The sequence below is a fragment of the Octopus bimaculoides genome, chromosome 2 (assembly GCF_046866305.1).
Source record: "Octopus bimaculoides isolate indiv1 chromosome 2, ASM4686630v1, whole genome shotgun sequence".
NCBI lineage: Eukaryota > Metazoa > Mollusca > Cephalopoda > Octopoda > Octopodidae > Octopus > Octopus bimaculoides.
This window is the reverse complement of record NC_142929.1, coordinates 109,927,140-109,951,262: the sequence shown is the minus strand read 5'-3', so window position 1 is coordinate 109,951,262 and position 24,123 is coordinate 109,927,140. Positions and strand designations below refer to the sequence as shown.

At 35.4% G+C, this 24,123-nt stretch overlaps 1 protein-coding gene across 3 annotated transcripts in view; it reads left to right on the top strand.

Annotated features, from left to right (window-relative positions):
- LOC106876748 (uncharacterized) overlaps positions 1 to 24,123 on the top strand; it is a 131,474-nt gene that overhangs the window by 95,732 nt on the left and 11,619 nt on the right. For all 3 annotated transcript variants that reach the window (XM_089347486.1, XM_089347488.1, XM_089347487.1), the window contains exons 10-17: positions 4,831 to 4,890; positions 6,394 to 6,454; positions 7,615 to 7,747; positions 11,357 to 11,433; positions 14,472 to 14,606; positions 15,562 to 15,687; positions 17,861 to 18,003; positions 21,749 to 21,893. In XM_089347486.1, coding sequence (XP_089203612.1) covers positions 4,831 to 4,890; positions 6,394 to 6,454; positions 7,615 to 7,747; positions 11,357 to 11,433; positions 14,472 to 14,606; positions 15,562 to 15,687; positions 17,861 to 18,003; positions 21,749 to 21,893 — 880 coding nt within the window. The remainder of the gene's footprint in view (positions 1 to 4,830; positions 4,891 to 6,393; positions 6,455 to 7,614; positions 7,748 to 11,356; positions 11,434 to 14,471; positions 14,607 to 15,561; positions 15,688 to 17,860; positions 18,004 to 21,748; positions 21,894 to 24,123) is intronic.

Here is a 24,123-nt window from a genome sequence, read left to right as displayed (position 1 = left end):
CTTTACAAGGAAATTGCAAAAGATTAAATATAATATATAAATGCATAGTAACAATAAATAATAACTCACATAAAATGGTATACATAGGGAGCTCTATTAATTTTAAACAAAGATACCTGGCACATATACATTCCTTTAAACCAAATACAAATAATAATACAACCTCATTAGCTACATATATACAAAAACTTAAAAAAATAAAATTAATTATAAACTAGACTGGTCAATAATAGATTCTGCCACACCATACACACATAAATCAAATAATTGCCGTTTATGCACATTAGAATCACTGAATATATTACTATATAAACTAGATAACTTAATAAATAATAGATTAGATGCGATAACATCATGTAAACACAGGTATTATAAAACCTTCAAATATTATAATAAATCCCAAAATAAGGTAAAATAAAAAACACATGTGTGTATTCTTATGAACATATCTATCTATTATATAAAAAGCGTACATATTTGGGTGTATATACCTATGTATATATATACATATATATAGGGGTAAATATTAGATATATATGCATGTTAAACGTAGAGACTTAATAAGGGAATTCTAATGATAGCAATTTATAATTAATTAATTAAAATTAGAAATAAATACTTAAGAATTTGAACTTAGATTCTAGTATATTACTTCATTGGAAAAAATAAAATAAATAAAAATTATACTAAATTGAAATTGAATTTGAAATGGTATCTTCTGACAAAAACTATTTATTTGCAATATTCTGAAGTCTAGCTAAATTTAATGTTGAAATATTCGCAGTGGATGAATTTTCAAACTTGGATCGGATTTATAGGATTACCAACACGTCTAACAGCAGGATAAGTTTTGCTGAGGTCTTGTATACATTTAGAAAAAAATATACCAATTTTTATACAAAAAAGTGTTTAACACTTGAAATTTCAACAAAGGACAAAAGGAATGAACTTTACATATTTCAGAAGGATTAATTTTACAATTTGTAGGAAGGACAGTATATATTTTATTATTAATTTTAATTTTTTAATATTTCTAATGTTTTTATATTATATATATACCATTGGTTCTTAATTCATCTCTGAAGAACGGAATTACTGATAATAAGCTTATCTTTTCATCACTTTGTGATTATAGTAATATCCGCGAAACGGTCGTAAGATATTTAACTCTTTAAATTTTAGGTTCTTTTATATTTTATATTTTAGACTTTACAATATTCATGCTTAATTACGCATAAATTTTTATATGCATTTATATTCACACGTATATTTATCTACATTCAGATTTTTATACATATTGATATTTATATTTTGTATATTTATATTTGAAATTTGAAATTTATTATGTTGCCGCGTCATATTGGATGTATGTCTTTCGAAATATTATATATTGATTTCCTGAGTATATTATTGATAAGTTCATGAATTTATTAATAATATAAAAACACATATATACACATTTATTTGCTCAAAATAATTGAGCACTCAATATAAGTTCAGTTATATATTCTTTTAGAATATTACTTATAAAAGTTATATATATATATATATATATATATATATATATATAATAAGCTATCCGAGTTGACAGTACCATGGTAGATAACGCAATTAAGAGTATGAAGACAGGGAAAGCCCCTGGCCCATCAGGAATCACTGCAGAGAAGCTCAAAATATCTGGCAGTGTCGGCTATAGCCTAGTGACCTGTATAGTTAACCAGGTGATACACGGAGGAGTCCTACCCAATGACTGGTGTAGCAGCACCATAGTCAACTGCTACAAAGGTAAAGGTGACGCTTTAGATACAAATAATTACAGAGGTATCAAGTTGTTGGATCAGGTAATGAAGGTCACGGAGAGGGTCATAGCCCAACTAATTAGGGAGAGAGTCAGTTTAGATGAGATGCAATTTGGGTTTGTGCCAGGGAAAAGCACCACTGATGCTATATTTCTGGTAAGACAGCTGCAAGAGAAATACCTAGCCAAAGATAAACCTCTGTACCTGGCTTTCATTGACATGGAGAAAGCTTTTGACAGGGTCCCCCGATCCCTTATCTGGTAGTCAATAAGGAAACTAGGGATAGAAGAATGGTTAGTGAGAGCTGTGCGAGCCATGTACAGAGATGCTGTCAGTAAGGTGAGTGTTGGCATCGAGTACAGTCAAGAATTCCAGGTAGAGGTAGGGTCCACCAAGGTTCAGTCCTCAGCTCCCTCCTATTTATCATAGTCCTCCAGACAATAAAACAGGAATTCAAGACAGGATGCCCCTGGGAGCTCCTCTATGCTGATAACCTTACGCTAATTGCTGAGTCACTATCAGAACTAGAGGAGAAGTTTCAGGTGTGGAAGCAAGGACTAGAATCACAGTGCCTTAGAGTCAACCTAGCTAAAACCAAAGTCCTAATAAGTAGGAAGGTAGACAAAACACAAATCCCTTCAAGTAGATGGCCCTGCTTGATCTGTAGAAAAGGCGTAGGTAGAAACTCTATAAGATGTACCCAGTGTAAGCTATGGACACATAGGACGTGCAACAATATCAAAGGAAGGCTAACTTGGAAGTTAGTTTTTGTATGTGGCAGATGTTCAGGAGCAATAAACATTGAAAATGTGCAGAAAACAACTTCTGCCACATTCCAGGGAGAAAAGCTAGATGGAGTTGATAGCTTCCGTTATCTAGGTGACCAAGTTAGTAGTGGGGGAGGGTGTGCTGAAAGTGTAGCTGCTAGAAGAAGAATAGCCTGGGCAAAGTTCAGAGATCTCTTACCTCTGCTGGTGACAAAGGGCCTCTCACTCAGAGTAAAAGGTAGACTGTATAACGCATGTGTATGAACAGCCATGCTACATGGCAGTGAAACATGGGCTGTGATTGCTGAGGACATGCGTAATCTCGCAAGGAATGAAGCCAGTATGTTCCGATGGATGTGTAATGTCAGTGTGCATACTCGACAGAGTATAAGTGCCTTGAGAGAAAAGTTAAACCTAAGAAGCATCAGTTGTGGTGTGCAAGAGAGATGATTGCGCTGGTATGGTCATGTGGCAAGAATGAATGAGGATAGCTGTGTGAAAAAGTGCCACACCCTTGCGGTTGAGGGAACCTGTGGAAGTGGTAGACCCAGGAAGACCTGGGATGAGGTGGTGAAACACGACCTCCGAACATTAGGCCTCACCGAGGCAATAACTTGTGACCGAGACCTTTGGAAATATGCTGTGCGTGAGAAAACCCGGCAAGCCAAGTGAGACCATAATCCGAAGCCTCTGCCAGGGGTGTAGCCAGCCCACTTATGTGTACCTTTCCTTTATTGGACACAAAACTCCACTTGCGAAGACCTGTTGAAGCAAGTGAAATCAAAATCGAACCAAATTCGACGACTGGCACCCATGCCAACCTCTCCTTCATTGGACACTAAACTCGGCTTGCGAAGAGGCAAGTGAAATCGAAATCGTGATGGTACCTGTACCAGGAGATCACTAAGAGCACCGTCCAAGCATGATCGTTATCAGAGCACCAGCTGTCTGGCTTCCATGCCAGTGGCATGTAAATAGCACCATTTGAGCATGATCGTTACCAGCGTTGCCTTACTGGCACTTTTGCCGATGGCACGTGAAAAAACATTCAAGTGAGGTCATTGCCAGTGTGGTTGGTGTTAGGAAGGGCATCCAGCTGTAGAAACTCTGCCAGATCACATTGGAGCCTGGTGCAGCCATCTGGTTCGCCAGTCCTCAGTCAAATCATCCAATCCATGCTAGCATGGAAGGCAGACGTTAAACGATGATGATGATGAATATGTAGTGTTCCATAAAACATTTTGTTTCACGCAGTTATGGCCTTCTTTTGCTGAAAACTTTGTAGTTGTAGCCATACTTCTAACCTGATTTTGAATTTCAGTTTTTTAATTAATAAACTTTCTTAACCAAGTCGTTGGTGTGGATTTAAAACATATTTTTAAATTAAAAAAATAGTTTGGTGAGATTGACATAGTTAATATGCCTTTTAAACTGTTGTTAAGTTGATGACTGCATGAAAACATGGGCAAAGAAGGAACATATGGGAATCAAATGTTCTGAGCTGGAAGGACAGAGAAAAGAATTTATTGTAGGGTATGGGAAGAGTGAACACAATATGGGTTATGAGAAGAAGAGAGAGAGATGAGTGAGATTGGTACAAAATCAGCCGGCTTTGAGGAGCAGAAGCCACAGAAGTGGTGATAAGAACAGTAGAGAGAAGAGATAATAGCTTCATGCCAATCAATCAGGTAGTCCTATTGTGAATGTGGTCTAATGAGTCTGCATGTCTAGTAGAGCACCATCTCTGAGTTGGAGCATTATAGTATTTCATTTGAACTTTGTAAAGAGTTTGTAGTTGCTGAAAACTGAAGTATGTTCTGTGCATTTAAGTATTACATTATATATTATTTATTATAACTGGATTTTTGTACTTATCATTAAAAATATATCATATCTGAATATAAAATATATTATATTGCATTATGTCATTAAGCATCATACTTAATTCCTGTCTTCTTGGAAAACATCTTCAGAATTAAAATATTGTATTAAAAGATTGACATTGGAAAATATTCCAAGGCCACCTTTTGCATGAATGTCTGCTACCATTCCTTATATGGTGAACCTCAAATAATTTTTAATCAACTGAAATTATAATCATAATTTAAAGAAAATTAAATAGCATTAACAAAATATTATTCTCACAAGCATCATTAGGAAGAACTTCCAAAATTTCCATTGACCAAGCATTAAATTAAACTGTGCATAAAATTGTTTGTTACATTAATGGAATAGATATCAATCTTGTTTTGATAATCTTTCAGGACAACTGGCAACGTTAATTTCTTGAAATTAAAACCTTTTAAAACACTATCACATAAAAGGTTGGTTCCTTCCTTTGTTTTCTTCTTTTCTTTTGTACTAATTTGTGGTTTGTCATGAACAATATTGTATATAGAGTGAGTTTGTTAGACCTGCTGAGCAATTCTTTCGCTAACATAGAATATGTCAGCCAATATTGTTTGACTTAAATGTTATATAATGTTTATAATACACTAACACTTCGATAATTCAAAGAGGTTATTTATTTCTGATATTATAACCAAGTAAGGTGTGTATGATTTTAGCTTGCTGAAGCCCTTTCATTGGTAATAATATATGTGAAACTGGAGCTGTTAATCAAAAATATAGTTTCAATTTTGATGAAGCCTACAGCACCTTAGTTGCTGAACCATTTACTTTCTTGTCATATAATCTGAAATCGATTTTGAAGTTGTCCTTGACAGTTATGTGACTTGATCTGAGGTTATATATTGAAACTGAAGCAATTGCACTTTAGAAGAACCATTCTAGACGTTTAGTTACACATGAAACCTGTTAAATTTACTTTTAATTTATTTCACAAGGTTTCAAAATTTTGTCAGCCAGCTGTGATCTAGTCATTGACACAATTCTACTGCCTCTGATCCCATCACGCTACTTCATATTTTTGTAAATAAATCATAGATTTTGTAGCATGGTAAAGAAATGTTCTACTTTAATTTAGCATACATTCAAAATTAACTGTCAAGAAAACAAACAAGAAATTGTTAGAATGACAGTAATATATGTAATGTTGTAAACAAGCAAATAAATGCATAAAGGAATAAAACAGAAACTAAATGTGACTAATGATGATTGACTGAAGACTGATGTTATAGACTCAAGAGAATCCTCATGAGTACAGCAAGTTCATATATCCCTATATAAATTTCAACATGAAAAGAAAAAAAAGAAAAAGATGCACAAAAAAAGAACTGCTGCCTATAATAACTTGCTATTGTCAATCTTTCCAAGAATTACAGTGGAGTTGCATCAGTAAACCAGGTTACAGTTGGGCAACAGAAATTTTTGACTCCTATGGAAATAATTTGAAAGTCAATTTTACCCTTTTTAATGGGTTCTTAAGTTGATAAAATGATTCTACTACAATGTTATTGCATTGGAATAATATTTACTAGTAATTAAAAAAGATATATGGGGTTTTCTACGAAGAAAATGTGCTTGCTTGCTTGAAACTTTTTAGATGACAGCCAATGTTGATTTTGAAAATCTAAATTTGTAGATTCTGTAGTTGATACCTCTTAGAAGGATGTCAGATCAAGGAAAATGAGCTTCTGAGATATAGGAAGTAGTTTTAACCTCAGTTATTTCTTAATTTCTTTGTTCCAAGTTATCATTTCAAGTTCTTAAAACATAATCCTATGAACTCATTTTCTGCAAGTGGGGCAAAGCTAATACTACATATATCAGGAATCGTCACAAAATTAGTTATTGTAATTTTAATGTCATAACTCAATATTCTAAAGCTTCAACATTTGTTAACATGAGTGTTCAATTTCCTGCAGACCATACAAAATCAAGAATTTTCTACACATTGAGTCAAAAACTTTTATCCAAGATTATAAGGTAATCCACTTTAGATCATTTGATTGTTTTAATTTAATCTCTTAGGTTAAGAGAATAAGAAAAATGTTTGGCATGCATCTCAAAAGTGAAAAAACAAATTGGAAATATCTTGTTTAAAAGTTCATCAACCAACTAAAATTTAGATAGTTTTGATAAATTGAAGAGATAAAAAGATGAGATTGGTAAGATAGGGAGAATACAGACATCTATAATGAAATAATTGGGTGATTTTACTATGATATATGATGTTATACATACAAAAAGCTAAGCTACAGCAGGTTGAGTAGAGACAGAAATGGATTACAAACACCCACAAAATTATTAACCATTGTGCCAACAACCACCTCGAGCACCTTTTCTAGCTCCATGTGTCTAACACACATGGACATGCCTACAAAGTCAGAAAATAGCACAACTCCCATGACTCTCGGAAACATTTTTTCAAACTCAGAGTTGCCGAAGAATGGAACAAACTATCTGCATCAGATGTTAGTTGCTGAGACATTGCATCCTTTAAAACATCCATGTTTCCTAAAATTCACCAACACTACACCTGATATCCCCCGCTCCATATGCATGTACACATGTATATCATGATTCATACACTGTTCACTTTCCTGACTTTTGTACATAATTCTATGTACTGTACATACGCCTCTGATGAGGTGTAAGTGCACCTGAGCACTATACACAATAATTTCATTATTATTATCATTATTATATATATTTATATTTCATCACCAATGTGATGCATTCCTGAGAAGGGCAGGGAGAAAGAAAGCACTCTCAAAATTCTAGTTTTTGTTCCTTTATGATGAGTGCATTTGGATAACAAACTGCTCGAGATTTCTGCAATGGATTATAGTTATAAATAGGTTGTTTTCCAAGGGAAACTCACAACAAATTGCTTATTTCAGTAACAGGAAATGCACCATAGAAATGAAAGAACTGCTATAAATTATATCTGAACCAAAACATGCCTTAGATATTTGTGTACTAACTTAAGAATATTATTTTGATAAATAGTAATTGGAACATATTAATGAAACTGGAATTTGATGTTTTTCTTTTTCTTATCAGGAGATTGGTGATGAGAATTTATAATGATAAAACCAGATAATGAACAGTAAAACAAGCAATAATTACATGTTTCATTTCAGATTATAGGCAAAGTGAATCCATTTATTCTTACTGAGGAATCTGACCTAAGCTCAAATGACACATTCCTACCCTGTTATGAGGCTCAAAAGGTTCAAAATAAAAAGAAGAATCGATTTTTGAATGTGTTACCATGTAAGTAGATCTTTATGTTAGTGTTTCATTTTGTAAATTATTTTATACAACTTAAATGCACTTTATCTTTGCTGGCTTATATTAAAGTTATCAAATGTACACATCTTTAAATAATGGCATCCCCCTGTAATATATTTGTGTGTGTGTGTGTGTATGTGTGTGTGTGTGTGTGTGTGTGTGTGTGTGTGTGTGTGCATAGCTGTGATAAGCTGGCATGGCTGTATTGTTAAAAAAATATGCTTCCTAACCACATGGTTTTAATTTCAGTTCCTCTGCATGGTACCTTGGGTTAGTGTTTAGTACTATGATCCTGGGATGACCAAATCCTTGTAAGTGGATTTGGGAGATAGAAACTGAAAGAAGCCCATCTCATAAATACATATATGTACATGCATGCAAACATACATACAGACACACACACACACACACACACACACACACACACACACCTGTATATATATTGTTATATTTTGGGATGCAAAACAAATTCATAAATATAATATATACATACTTGTGTGTGTGTGTGTGTGTGTGTGTGTGTGTGTGTGTGTGTGTATTAAGGTTAGCAATGGTTTCATGCTAAGATAATATCTTAACATGAAACCAATGGTAGCCTTAATACACCAATAAAGAAATGTTGTCCACCAATGCAATGTTGAGCACTCATTCTCATTGCTCAACATTTATACGCACACACACACACACACACATACACACAAACAAACAAACACACACATATATATATATTCTGTCCCACTGCGCTGCACCTTGGGCAAATGTCTTCTACTATAGCCTCGAGATGACCAAAGCTTTTTGAGTGGGTTTGATAGACAGAAACTGAAAGAATCCTGTCGTATATGTGTGTGTGTATGCTTGTGTTTGTCCTCCACCACCATCGCCTGAGAACTGATGTGGGTTATTTACATCCCCGTAATCTAGCGGTTTGAGAAAAGAGACCGATAGAATAAGTACTAGACTTACAAAGAATAAGTCCTAGGGTTGATTTGTTCGACTAAAGGCGGTGCTCCAGCATGGCTGCAGTCAAATGACTGAAACCAATAGAAGAATAAAAGAATATGTATGTATGTGTGTATATATATAAATTTTAAAATAGGATAACATTTTTATAAGAAATTTATCAAATAGTCAGTGTGAAAAACCTCATAAGGTAAAAATTTTTAATTATTCCCTTTAAATATATTTATTTATATTAAGGGCATTACTATACATAAATGCCTCATGCTATGAGGGACTCTTAAAGTCAAAACTACCATAATAAATACAGTGTACCAAACGTGAGGGAATGCAACTCTTGAAGTGAGCTCCTTAAAAACAGATTCAGCCGCAGATCATATGATTTCATAATTAGTGCACAAAATGCACTTTTTAATTGTCAGTGTAGGCATAATCAAGACTCATAAAAATGAACAAAAATTCAATATACCAGACGAACACCAAATGTATCCAGCATAGTACATAGAGTTATTCACTCCTATATATCTATGTAAGAGCGGGCTTTTCGAATTGCATCTCGGTACATGTGTACATTGAGAATAATTCAGCACTGAATATATTATGGTTAAATTTAAAATTTTAAAATAGGATAAAATTTTAAGAAGAAATTTATCAAGTAGTCAGTGTGAAAAACCTCGGGTGCAAAGGGTAAATTGTCACCATTTTTAATTTCACATTGTTTGCTTTTGATTTTGTTGACTACACAGTATAGTAGGGTCAGTTTGGTTCCATCTGTCAGAAAAATGACACTATGACACAATTCACTCTACCAGAAATTTGAAAACAACATGCTGTACTGCTTGGCATTCGTGCTGGCTTGCTGTGTCCCCAAAACATGTACTGAGAGTGATAAAAATGAAACATCCAGTCAAAATCATGGTGTTTGGAGTTATCACTAGTGATGGTGATGTTATACCTCCATTCATTTTTCCACATGGCCTCAGACTCAACACAGAGGCCTACATCAAGTAGGACACTCATTCGCTGGATTTGACCTAGGAGTCACTTGGCTTGGATGGAGTCTCTCCTGGGTGGTGGGCCAAATTGGAGTTTTGTCACCTATATTGGATCCAAATCACCAGTTGGCTTTCAAATGTCATTTCCCACATAGTTGGCTTAGCCCTCCAGATGCATAGCACCATCCACCTTAAAAAATGTTAGTGACTCAGACGACTCAGATGTACCTTCAATGAGGTGAGATAAGTGAGACAACTGGTCAGAACAGTGCATATCTGGTACATGTGCACCATTATTGATGAGATCCCTGTGGGACTACCTATGTTAATACCAGGAAAAATTACAGAAATGTATTGTAAAATTCATCATCATCATCATCATCATCTGTTTTTCATGCTAGCATGGGTTGGACAGTTTGACTGAAAACCAGTAAGCTGGAGAGCTGCACCAGGTTTCAATGTGATTTAGCATGGTTTCTACAACTGGATTCCCTTCCTAACACCAACCACTGCAAAAGTTTAGTGGGTGCTTTCCACCTGCCACTGGCATGGGTGCCAATTATGTAACACCAGTATCAGCCACAACTACGGTCTCATTTGCATTGACAAGTTTTCTCAAGCATGGTATATCACCAAAGGTCTCAGTCACTTGTCACTGCCTCTGTGAGGTCAAACATTTGAAGGGTGTTTTTTATGTGCCACCGGCATGGGTGCCAGTTATGTGACACTGACATCAACCTTGACTACGATTTCACTTGATTTGATGGGTCTTCTCAAGCATGGCATATTGCCCAAATGTTCAAAGGGTGTTTTTTATGTGCCACTGGCACTGGTGCTAGCTACACAACACCAGCATCGGCCATGACTATGATTTCACTTGGCTTGATGGGTCTTCTCAAGCATGGCATTTTGCCAAAGGTCTTGGTCACTTGTCACTGTCTCCCTGAGGCCCAGTGTTCAAAGATCATGCTTGACCACCTTGTCCCATGTCTTCCTGGATCTATCTCTTCCACAGGTCCCCTCCATCGTTAGAGATCGGCACTTCTTCACACAACTGTCCTCTGCCATTGTTTGAGTTGATTCAAGTATGAACATAGATACAGATGTAATAGATTAGATTCATATAGGAGCATAAGTTAAAGATAGGTTAAAAATAGGTAAAATTTAGTACTTTTGATTGAAGTGTTGCCTCTACGATAGTCTTCAAATGGGCTTTGTAAACAAAGATCAGTATTACTGTTTGATATTAATAAAGTTTTTAAATACATTTTCCCCATCACTATTTGTGTTTCTGACAGAAACATATCTGTATGTACTTAGATGTAGGCATCTAAACATTTACACACACACTCACACATGCATGCACACACACACGTGCACACATGTGCTTGCACACGTGCGCGTGCACATGTGCGTGTGCGCACACACACATGCATGCACACACACATGCACACACATAAAAATCTAGAAGTTAAGTTGTTATTAGAAGTAATTTATATGTTTCTAGCTTATTAAAAACTCATCCTTTAAACTCAAGTGACCCTCTCTCATAAAATACAGAAGTTCCTTGAGATTATAAATTTATTCCACTCCCTGTACTCCCTTTGTTGTTTCATATATGTTATATTTATTTTTCAAGTTGACCATAGCCGAGTGAAACTAGATGTAATTGATGATGATCCTTACACAGATTATATCAATGCCAACTATATCAAAGTAAGTATTGGCTCATCCACAACACAGTGCTTTGCTTTTTTTTTTAAATCATCTGTATCACTATCCTTTCATTTCATTGAAAGTCACTGTAATGATATGTTCTTCAGGTCTGTATTTAGATATATCTACCAAGAAAACATTGTTTCTTTTAAGATGAAGTACACCTGGTCCTACAACATAATTCCATGAGTGTTAGAAACTCATTTACTTTACGTTTATCTTATTCAAAGTTAATATTCAGTTTTAACTTGGTCCACAAAGACCTAAAATCAAGGAATTTGCTGTTATTTCAATATTTATTTAGAATTTTTTATATTTTAGCAGGCTCCACCTTCCAGTTGTAACAGTTGTGACTGTAAAGAGTTTTTCAATAACATGCATATAAAAGTGTTTATAACTCTTGTGACACACAAATGATTAGATAATCACTGTAAAATGATGGAAAAAATGTAGCCTTACTGGGAGAAAAAGCAATTTTGATGGCAACTGTAATTTTGTACTATATAGATTTGTAGGAAATAAATATTGTATGACATTCAAATATAGTTAGATGCTGCCAAAGACTGGCTCATGAATTATGCTTATAAAAAGATTATTTCTACTCTGTGCCAAATGCTTTATAAATTCTCTGAATATTGGTTTCAAATTTTGGCACAAGGTCAGCAATTTCAGGGAAGCAGGCAAGTCGATTACAGCAACCCCAATAATCAACTGGTACTTATTTTATCAACCCTGAAAAGATGAAAGGCAAAGTCAACCTCGGTGGAATTTGAACTCAGAACATAAAGACAAACAAAATGCCACCAAGCATTTTACCTGGTGTGTTAACAATTCTGGCAGCTTACCACCTTAAAGTTTCTGAATATTGAAAGGAAATATGTAATGCATGGTCCATCAACCATGTCTGTAGCTCTTACTGTCTCAAAGCAATCCTCTCATAAACTATAAGACATAGGGTTGGGATTTAAATCAGTTTTCTGTAGCATTATGTGAATGAAAGTCACATCTCTCTCAGGATAGGAGGCTAAGCTATAGCAACTAACGTTACCAAAAATTTGGTACTAGTTTACCATAGCTAAACTAGGAGAAATAGAAAGAATAAACTATCTGTCTTCAACAGATATGAACTCTTATTCAATGAGTTAGTGGTAAATGTGCAATTGATGATTTTCAAAGTTTTTCAATAATCTATCATTAATTCTGGATAGATATTAGTGCATACTAAGAATGATGGTATTCCAGCACATGTTTGTGCTTAGTCACAACAATACTTTATGTGCTATATGATCTTTGGTCAGTAGAAAAGTCTTTTGTGGTCAGATGCAGCACGTTCAACATATTAACTTTACTCCTGATTTAATGTTAGCAAAAGCATATATTATAACAACTGCATTTCTATAAGAGTAGAAGAGTTAGAGTTTATTTTCAAAGAAGCACTCCACAGACATGTGTACCCTTCACATAGGGAGAACTACATTAAGGCCCTTTGAAATACAGGTACTACTCATTTTTGCCAGCTGAGTGGACTGGAGCAACATGAAATAAAGTGTTTTGTTCAAGGATGCAACGTGTCACTGAGAATTGAAGTCCTGGCCTTACAGTCATAAGCTGAATACTCTTAACCACTAAGCCACGCAACTTTACTATTCCATGATTAATGCTTAACAAAAGAAATGGCCTGTTTCTTTGGTTAAGTTGAAATCATAAAAATTCAACTAAACATATCGTTGCTATTATGCAAAAATGTTGTAAGTCCAAAACATTGCTTTTTCAGAAAATGAAAAAAATAGTTTCACCAATCCAGAGAAAAACTGTTGTACTACACTTTAACAATTTTTCATATCTTGCCATCTGAAGCAGCTGGGGATATGATAGTTTCACCAAAATAACTGGCTATTGCAAGCAAAAATAGATATTGAAAAAAATGCATTTGGTCAAATTTGGATATACGACAGTTTAACATAATAGCAACAATATGCAAACAACTTCTCCAGCTCTTGAATTTATCCTTCTCACTTAGAATAGTCACCACAGGTTTATAAATAGTGAAAATAATCCCAGTCTTCAAAAATATTACCACTGAGATGCAATAACTATAGGCCTATCTTTGCTACCATTAAGAAGAATGTATTCATATCTAACAACTTTACTTAAAAAATTTCAGTACCTGTATTTTATGTAGTTGTAGTTTCTGAAAGATCCATTTGGCAGTGTATGCCCTAATGAATATTACACAAAGCTTTAATCAATTCAAGGCTTTGATAAAAGGCAGATATCTAAGGTACTGTGCAGTGAAATCAGGACAAGACTCCAAACCATGAAGCTGCAAAGCAACCTTCTAAACCATACAACCATGTCTGCCTCTCTTGTCTTCTGAGATTCTAACAAGACTCAGGCATTTTGTGAAAGAACAAATCCTTATCCCTATTATATTAGGTATTGTTTTGCTCACACATATCCTACTCCAATGAAATACAGGGGAAATACGAGACATTATTTGCCCTGTAAATAATGTTCTTTTTCTCTCTTATCTTTTATTTAAAGCTTATTTTTCATCGATGGAAGATTTTAAAATCCTCAGATCTAGTAAAATGTTTAAAGGCTAGCAAAATGTTTATGCAGATGTTCATAAATGTGAAGGCTCAATTGGAACTCTTATTGTCTTAACCTGAAATATCTCTATCTTTCAATTCAATTCATGTACACACACACACGGATGTACACAGAGACACATGCATGCATACATGCACACTGTTTCTACATGGTTGCACAAACTGCTAGAAATATCAACTAAATCTCCTTTGACAAATTATTTTAAAAAACATTGGGTAATGTAAACTTTAATCTACAAAAAAGATGAGATGATTATGTTTAGAATACCTTTGATCATAAGTTTGCTCAGTCAGACATGACCTGGGGCTAAACAACAAGATATGAATAAATTTGACTCAATGTTGGCTCAATTTCAAATAATATAAATTAAAATTAAGATACAATGCTAATGATGACTAATCATCTTTTTTTTTTTTCACTTGCAGGGCTACAACCAAGAAAAGGAATATATTGCATGCCAAGGCCCTTTGATTCACACAGTTGATGACTTCTGGAGAATGGTCTGGCAGGAAAATATCAACCTTATAGTAATGTTAACCCTCTGCGAAGAGAATGGAAAAGTAAGTCTTCTGCGACTGATCCATTAACAATATGACTTCCTTTCTCATTCTGCCTACATTCTCCCTCTCTCCCACCCTTGCCCTTTCCCTCACTTTCTCTCCTCTCTCTCTTTTCCTCACTTTCAGATATAAAAGGCAGAGGACAAATACATTAGATTCTTTACCTCATATTGCAACTGACTGTGAAAACAAAGTGTAATTGCATGTGAATGCATGAATGGGTCAGCAAATGTGAAAATGGTTTTGCAGATGACCCTTGTATTTGTTGTATGTAAAATAAGGTTTATTGTATGAATGCTTATAAAAATTAATATGGAATCATCTCAATTCAAATGTATCTATATGTGTAGTAATATATGTGCAAATGTATAAAGTATGTGAGCATATTAATTTATCAGGAATTTGGATGATTGTATGTGTAATTGCGACACAAGTTGGCTGAGCAATTAGCAGTAATCACAGAATGACTAGGAAGTGAAGCTTGATTTTTATATGAAGTGAAAGTAGTAGCAACAGAAAGCATTGTCTCATGTGGAAGTGAGGTATTTTAGCCCAAGGCTAGCTTGAGCAAGAGCTAAGGGATTTCTTCTGTCCTGAAGGAGCTAGTTGAAAGTAAGACATGAAGTATTCCAATGGTGTATATGTATCAGAAAAGTAGGTCACTAATTACTGGAAGGAATGCTATTTCTGTATGCATTTGGAGCTAGCAGATGAATAATGAGACAGAGGTTACTAAGATGAAGAGTTGCATACAATAACAATGGGAAAGCAAGCCAAGATAAAAGAATCAAAAGTTTAACAAGTTGAATCTCAGTGATTTTTTTGTTTGTTTGTTATATATATATATATCCAACTCTTTAATGAATTCTCTTAGGGATTAATTGTTTCCAACTCAGCCCATCACCAGCTTCCAGATATATCCGAGTCATAAAACTTCTGTTCTATTATTTTGCAGCACAAATGTTACCCATACTGGCCAAAGAAAGAGAAATTAAAAGTTATCAGCCGTGATTTATTGCTTGAAACAGATGTAGTTATCACTCATGAATACTACAATGAGAGTAGCATTCTTGTGAATATGGTACAGTCAAGTTGCTTTTTGATCTCTTATAACTCACACATAATATTTACGTCAGGAAAATATACTTATCTTTTGTGTTTTATTCTTATTTCCTGTATAAACACAATGGGTGTCAGTTTAGCTTCAAAGTTCAAACCTTGCTGTCACAATTGTATTATCATCCTATTCCAAACACATTATTTTATTTACTTCAGTTGACTTAACAAAACAACATAGGTTCCACTCCTCGTGGAAAAACAGTCGTTTCATCCTATTTGAAAATTTCTAGATTTGCAGTGAAAAAATAAATAAATAAATAAACAAAACCTATCCCCAATCATTTTAGTGTGGAAAAGGAATGTAAAACATTGGAAGTGTATGTTAAAATAAGTAAAATTCCAAATGGCCACTTGGTGAATTAGGAGAAATAATCTATTGAAAATGGTAAAATGTTTCAAGTTAAATTTCTTAATAAATTAAAACTGCAAAATTTTATTAAAGAAGTAAAAAGATAGCATTTTACCATCATTATTTTTTAACTTATTCATAGGAGGAAGGATGGTGTCATGACCCTTTTCAAGACTTCTGAGACTGGTGTGAGGAAATGAGTTAGTTATCTGCATTTCCTCTTACTAAATGTTTGCAAGAGAGTGGCTTCTACATGGTCAGGTCTCTTTTAAATCATATCCTGTTCTCATAAATAAGGAAAGACACAGTGATCAATATAGTCCTTTATATTCATAAAATGATGGGTTGTCACAACTGGAATTCCTTTCATTATAGGTTTTTCTCTGCCAGGACTGAATGGAGATAAGCAACAATAGATAGCATTCTAGACCACATAAAGAATAAAACTATTCACCTAATTTAGAAAATCTTACTAATGCTCAGCCAATGAAGGAATATATAGACTCCTTTTGACTCACAAAAAAAAAATAGCAGCCACATTTTCCTCAAATCATACTCAGCCATCTTATAAAAAGGAAGGGCATACTGATCATTATAGTCATAGATACACTATTTAAGAATAAGGAAGTTCTTCTTACTGACATATATTGACTTATACTTTGTTCTGTTGTTACTACAATGATAATAGATTCTGTGGAGGCATATGACCTAGTGCTTAGGGTGTTGCACTCACAATTGCAATATTGTGGTTTCAATTTCCAGACCAGGCAGTGTGTTGTGCTCTTTAGCAAAACACTTCATTTCACATCACTTTGACATCTGACATGTTGCACACCGTGCACCTGTGCTGGCAATGTCGATTTGATGGAAGGAATGTGATGAGATATGGCACAAACAGTTGATCACTATAAACAATTCATCTGAGCAGGTTGTTCAGCAAGAAATTACATATCATTCATCTCACATTTACAACAGGAGAATCCATAAACAGATTGTTTTCAGAACTTGTTGGCTGCATTTAAACTTCCCACACACCTAATTAGATGATTACTATGTATACATTACTCATCTAATTAATACTCACCACTTCTGTTCTCTCTGTTGCTCTCTCTCAATATCTCATATCAAACATTACATACAGTCTTCAATGTTTCTCTTCAATACAACAATGTCCAACACATGAAGGTCCATGTTCACAAATTCAATTTCACCCACCCCTCACTTTTATGACCCATTAGAGTCCTCAACTGATATATATGATAATCATCCATATGACAGTGGAGGTGCATGGCTTAGTGGTCAGGATGTTGGACTCATAATTGTAAGATTGTGGTTTTGATACCTGGACCAGGCAACATGTGTTCTTGGGCGAAACTCTTCATTTCACATAACTCCAATTCACTCAGCTGGCAAAAATGGGTAATCCTACAACAGACCAGTGTCCCGTCTAGATGGGGAATATATATGTCATAGAAGCTGAGAAACTGGCCCTGTATGACTTGGGAAGGAACCATCCATAGATAACAGATATGATTAAAAATACTGTTTCATTTCTTCAGGCATTAAATCTTTCCCTTTATTTACCAAACTTAAAACTATATGCATTTTCCAATTCATTCTTGAATGGTTGTTGTTAGGAAAAATATCTTATAGTATAACCTTTGTGTGAACAATTTATGCATTTCAGATCAGAGAACTGTTTAATTAACAAAGAACAACAAAACATTTCATTTTGTATGTATTTAGTCAGCTGTAACTGACACATAATACCTTTCTCTGCTCTTAGGATGAAGAAACTCGCATAGTAAAACACCTGCACTTCCAGAAATGGCCTGACTTTAGTGCCACAGTTGACCCTACAGTATTGATTAACTTCATCAAAATCATCCGCTCACATTTTACCCAATCACCAATTTTGGTCCACTGCAGGTAAGTGATGAAAGTATTGTTCTTTAAGTTTAAATTAATGTAATTAAAATGGAAATAATGGTGGTGGCAACATCTGTTGCCACCACTGCTGCTGTTGAAAAACCACTCCTTAGAGATGGTGTGTTCATAAAACACTGGTGATTGTGACATTTCACCAATGCAACCCTCTTTATGAGTGTCATGCCAAATAAAAGTCATCAACAAGTGTACCAAATTAGGATATCAGAAGACAATGCATAAAATTTGAACAAAGAAAAACATGTTCCCTATTATGGAACAAAGACTTCTAGACCAAAAAAATAATCATGAAAAGGCAGTGGCTATCTCAGTTGAAACTGGAGGAGATCTCCACGATAGTGAAAGAGTGTGAACGTGACTATGATGAACATGAAGAACAAAAAGTAAAACAAAAACAGGGATTAGCAGAGGGACAATAACCTACCACAAAAGAAACAGCTGCTTGGATGATGTGAAATTTTCTTTATGGAGGGAAAGACTGTTACAGAAGAGGAAAGAGACTTATTGCTACACCTGAATGAGGAAGGAAATAATGAAAGAAAGAGGCAACCATCTCTGAGAGGAATCAAAAGAGGAAGACTGTATAAAGTAGGGAAAAAGATGGATGAACTGTTGAAAAAAAATCTACATCAAAAACATAACAGATCTGACCAACCTTATATACTGCACAGCCTCTGTCTCTGAGCAAACTCTTGGGTTTAAAAGTGTAAGAAAAACAGCTCAAGAGAGACCTTGGTTGGTTACATGCATTCATGGAAAAGAAGAGGGTGAGGGAAAGATAGAGGACCAAACTTCAAAGGAAGCACAACATAAGACACAAAAGACTACAAGTAGTTAAAGAGGAACTAGGACAAAACATCATGGCAGTATCAGGTTAAGAAAACCAGATACCAACAGAGAACAAATAAGTACTATCAGAATAGACTTTTCAAGAACAATAAAAGAAAATTCTATAAACAATGGAACAAGGAAGAGGAATATCAGGGAAATGATGTCAGATGCTGAAGTGGCACGGAACTTCTGGGCAGAAATCTGGAGCAAAGAAGTCCAATATAATATAAAAGCAGGCTGGTTATGGAAATTTAAGAGAAAAATGCAAATTGAAAAATATAACAATCAGGTATAAGAAAGAAAAAGAGATGGATAAGAAAATACCAAACTGGAAAGCCCTGGACCAGATGGCATTCAGGGTTTCTGGCTCAAGAACCTCCCAAGGGTACACAGTTATACACGACCAGTTTTTAATGATTGCATAGAATATGGAACACCAACATCGATGATAAAAGGAAAAACAGTACTGATATAGAAAGGCAAAGAAACAAGAATAGAAGTCAGCAATTATAGACCTATTATCTGCTTACCATTACCCTGGAAACTATTAAGTGGTCTCATTGCAGATGAAGAATATTATTTTCCAGAATTTTTTGCCAGAAGAGCAAAAAGGATGTAAGAAGAAATCAAAGGAAACTGCTGATCTGCTATATATATATAAATAGTAGAGTATTAAATGAAGCCTGAGTAAGAAAGTGTAGGATGTAGAACTGACATGTGCAAATGAATCGCTAGGTAAATGAAAACACACAGGGGTATTTTCCAAGGAGATTCACTCTCTTTATTACTCTTCACCATTGTACTAATCCTAAGGAAATAGAAGGAACAGAAGAAAATATCTCTGCAAACGTTTGTAAATTTACAAAGATTTATAATAACCATTAGCAAATGGAATAGAACAACTTACTATATTTGATGGTATACAGGACCCTTTTGTCGCCAAAAAATTATGTCAAAAATTCACCCTTGGTCCTACATGTGAAGTTACACCTCTCATAATCATTAATGCAATAAAATCTTTTTTTACCTGAATATGCACTGCAGAAAATGAAACAAAACAGTTGATTATACATAAAAACAATAATCTTTCACAAACCAATGAGAGCCTCATATTAGAACTAACCCCATATAAAACACAAAAAGTGATGATGAAGGTCATAGGAGACTTGATGGAAACCATTCTACTAAAAACATGCATCCACTACAAATGTATATCCCTGACACTCCATATATTTAACAACAAACTAACTGGCACTCCATCAGTTATGACGAGGGTTCTAGTTGATCTAATCAATGGAACAGCTTGCTCGTGAAATTAATGTGCAAGTGGCTGAGCACTCCACAGATATACGTACCCTTAACATAGATCTCAGGGGGATTCGGCATGACACAGAATGGGGCAAGGCTGGCCCTTTGAAATACAGATGCAACTTATTTTTGCCAGCTGTGTTGACTGGAGAAATGTGAAATAAAGTGTCTTGTTCAAGGACACAACATGCTACCAGGTATCAAACTCATGACCTTACAATTGTGAGCCAAATACACTAACTGCTAAGCCATGTGCCTTCACTATTTAACAACAAACAGGATGAGAATACATTTCACAACTGATCAATCACAGTTAAGAATGAAGAGGACCAAGCAACAAAGAAAACAGATCAACAAAAATGGTTCAAATGTAAACACTTGTCAAGCTATACAGGAACACACGAAAGTAGCTTTACAAAAGAATAAAAACAAAAGATGTGGGGTCCTGCAAGAAATTCTGTCCATGGAAACAAACCATCTGAATATCAGCAGACTGAAAGATTCTATCTAGTCATAGACATATGGCAAAGAACGAATCAAGTTCCGATTAGAGAGCAAATATTTAAGAAAAAGTGGAAGTGGATTGGTAGCACAATTAGAAAGGACACACTAAATGCAGCAAAAAGTGCTTTACAGTGGAATCCGGATGGATATAGAAAGAGGAGTAGGCCGAAGAACTCGTGGCGTAGATCAACACAAAAGGAACTAGAGAAAGGGGGACATTCATGGCAGAGTACAAGTACAGAAGCGAAAAATTATGCGACATGGAATTCAACTATAAGTGGCCTATATTCCGCGTTGGAGGGTTAAAGGCAAGAAGAAGATTTCCATAATCAATCGCAGTATCAAAGAAAACTGAGCTTGACTCAAATATAGTCAGTTCCTCCTCATCCCTATTTCTCCTGCAAAATGACTAGAAAAATCTTCTGCAAAAAGACATCTTCATTTCATAAAATGGAAAATATGCAGGTATGGCTGTGTGGTTACAAAGTTTGCTTCTCAACAACATAGTTTTGCATCCAGTTTTATTGTGTGGCATCTTGGGGCAGTGTCTTCTACAATAGCTTCAGGCCTCCTAAAGCTTTGTGAGGGGATGTGGTCTATGAAAACTGAAAGAAGCTTGTCATATATGAATATATGTGTGTATCTCTGTACAATGTATGCATGTGTGTTTGTGTCTTCTTGTCCCAACATCATATGATAGTTTATAATAAGTGAGCATCACCTCATGAAAGTGGTCTTCATCATTTCTAGTCTTCTGTGAAAAAAATTCCAACCATGACTTGGAAAGAGGTGAGATTTGGTCACAGGTAGGGCATTCGACCACAGAAAACCTGCCACACCAAATTCTGTCATCTGACCCATGCAAGTATAGAAGGACACTAAAACAATGATGATAGCAGTAGTAGTGGTGGTGGCAGCAGTGGTGATGGCAGCAGCGATGATATATATGTGTATGGTGATGTGTACAGAGTAGCTTTTTTGTAAACAACAGTTACATACTTCTACTATAACACTATAAAGCACCAGTATGGTCTCAGACATCTACATTATTTCCTCTTTATTTTTCCAAACTTATAACTTTCAGCGCTGGTGTCGGTCGTACTGGAACTTTGATCGCTATTGACTACATGTTGCAATATGTGAGAGACCATACTTTAGATGATAATATTGATGTTTCCTCATTTGTTTATAAGATGAGGGAAAGCAGACCACAAATGGTACAAAACCAAGTAAGTTTAATTTTTTTCTTTCCAGAATATCTTTGTATAAAGATTTGATTGCTAAAGAAGCATCAAGGCTTATAGAAGTGGTTCTTTAACCCTTTAATACTCTACTGCATTATGTTCAAACTGGTCAGATGTAGCCTCTCACATCACTCCTACAATAGTATTCTAAAAATTAACAGTTACCACATCAAAATCTCAAAGCTGCAAGATAATGCATGATTAATTCAAAACAATGTGACTAAATAAACTTTACTTTTGACAGAATTATGTCAAAGCTAAAGTGTTAAAGTTGAACCCTTTAGCATTTAATCTGCCCATATCCAGCCCAAATATTCTACCTGTTTTATGTTAAAACTGAACAGATCCAACCTCTCATAACTACCCTACAATGTCATTCTAAAAATATACAAACACACCAAAATGATATGAACAAATAAAAATTAAATTTGATAGTGTAATCTGAATGCTAAAGAGTTAGTTGCTTATATCTAGTCCCTACACTGAACCAGTCCTTCAAGTTAGATGAAATACCAATACTGAATTTATCGAATAAACCAACAAAAAGTGGACAAGTTTAACTTATTGGAGCTCTGTATTCTAAATTGATGAGTGTTTAATTAGTTATTGCCTATGAGTCTGAGACACTTATCTTTTACTTGTTTCAGTCACACACACACACACCATCATCATCATCATCATTGCTTAACGTCTGCCTTCCATGCTGGCATGGGTGAGACGGTTTAACATGAGCCAGCCAGGCAGAAGCCTGCATCAGACTTCGGCAACTGTTTTGGCAAGATTTTTACAGCTGGACGCCCCTCCTATCACCAACTACTCAGCAAAGTGGACTTAGTGCTTTTAACATGGCACAAGCACAGGCGAGGTCAGTTTTGGCAAGGTTTTTACAGCTGGATGCCCTTCCAAACACCAACTACTTTACAATGTGGACTTGGTGCTTTTAAGTGGCACCAGCACTGACTGGGTCATCAAGTACTTGCACGACAAACACACATGTGCACGCTCGCACACACACACACACACACACACACACACACACAAGTAATTATGTATATAAATGCATTTCTTCATTTTTTTCTTTTTCTATCTGTAGTGTATAACCCCCTTCAGACTTATTGAGAGGATGTTTATCAAAAGTGATATAAAACAACAGTTCAAAATGATATAAAATACAGCACTTCATGTGTTATAGTGGTCTCAGATTTTGGCAGACGTTCAGCAATTTCAGGGATTACATTGACCCCAGTGCTCAACTGGTACTTATTTAATTGACCACAGAAGGATAAAAAGTAAAGTCCACCTCTGCAGAATTTGCTTCACGTGTTATCTAAAATCACTGTTCATCAAACAGAAATGTTTGAAATTAACAAATTATCAAATTATAATTAATGATAGCAAGATACATAAATTCATTTGTAGAAATGCATTGTACAAGTGTTCACATACCATATTCATTAAGTAATTCATGAATATGTTACATATACTGCAATAGTTTGGTTTGTAGTTTGTTAGTTGTGTATCTCTTTGAAGTTGCTTAAACTATGCAAGGAAATATAAACAAATTGAACAACTGTGTTTAGCTGTTGGTCACTTGCTTTAATGGTTGTTGTACTGATTGATTTTGGAGAAAGTCCAATTAGTAAATGACTTTCACCATTGGTCATATGACTTTCTGCAGACCAGTCTAAGGAGAAGTAAATAAGTGAATTGGCATTTATTTTCATAATCATCATCATCATCGTTTAACGTCCGCTTTCCATGCTAGCATGGGTTGGACGATTTGACTGAGGACTGGTGGACCAGGAGGCAACACCAGGCTCCAATCTGATTTGGCAGAGTTTCTACAGCTGGATGCCCTTCCTAACGCCAACCACTCCGAGAGTGTAGTGGGTGTTTTACGTGCCACCGGCATGAAGGCCAGTCAGGCGGTACTGGCGACGGCCATGCTTGAAATGGTGTATTTTATGTGCCACCTGCACAGGAGCCAGTCCATCAGCACCGGCAATGATCTCGCTCGAATGTCTTTTCACGTGCCAGGGAGGCGACGTTGGTAACGATCAACGGCCACGCTCGAAATGGTGTATTTTACGTGTCACCTGCATAAGGGTCAGCTCATCGGCACTGGCAACGATCTTGCTCGAATGTCTTTTCACGTGCCACTGGCACAAGTGCCAGGAAGGCGACGAACGATTCTTGCTTGAAAGTCCTCTGTTCA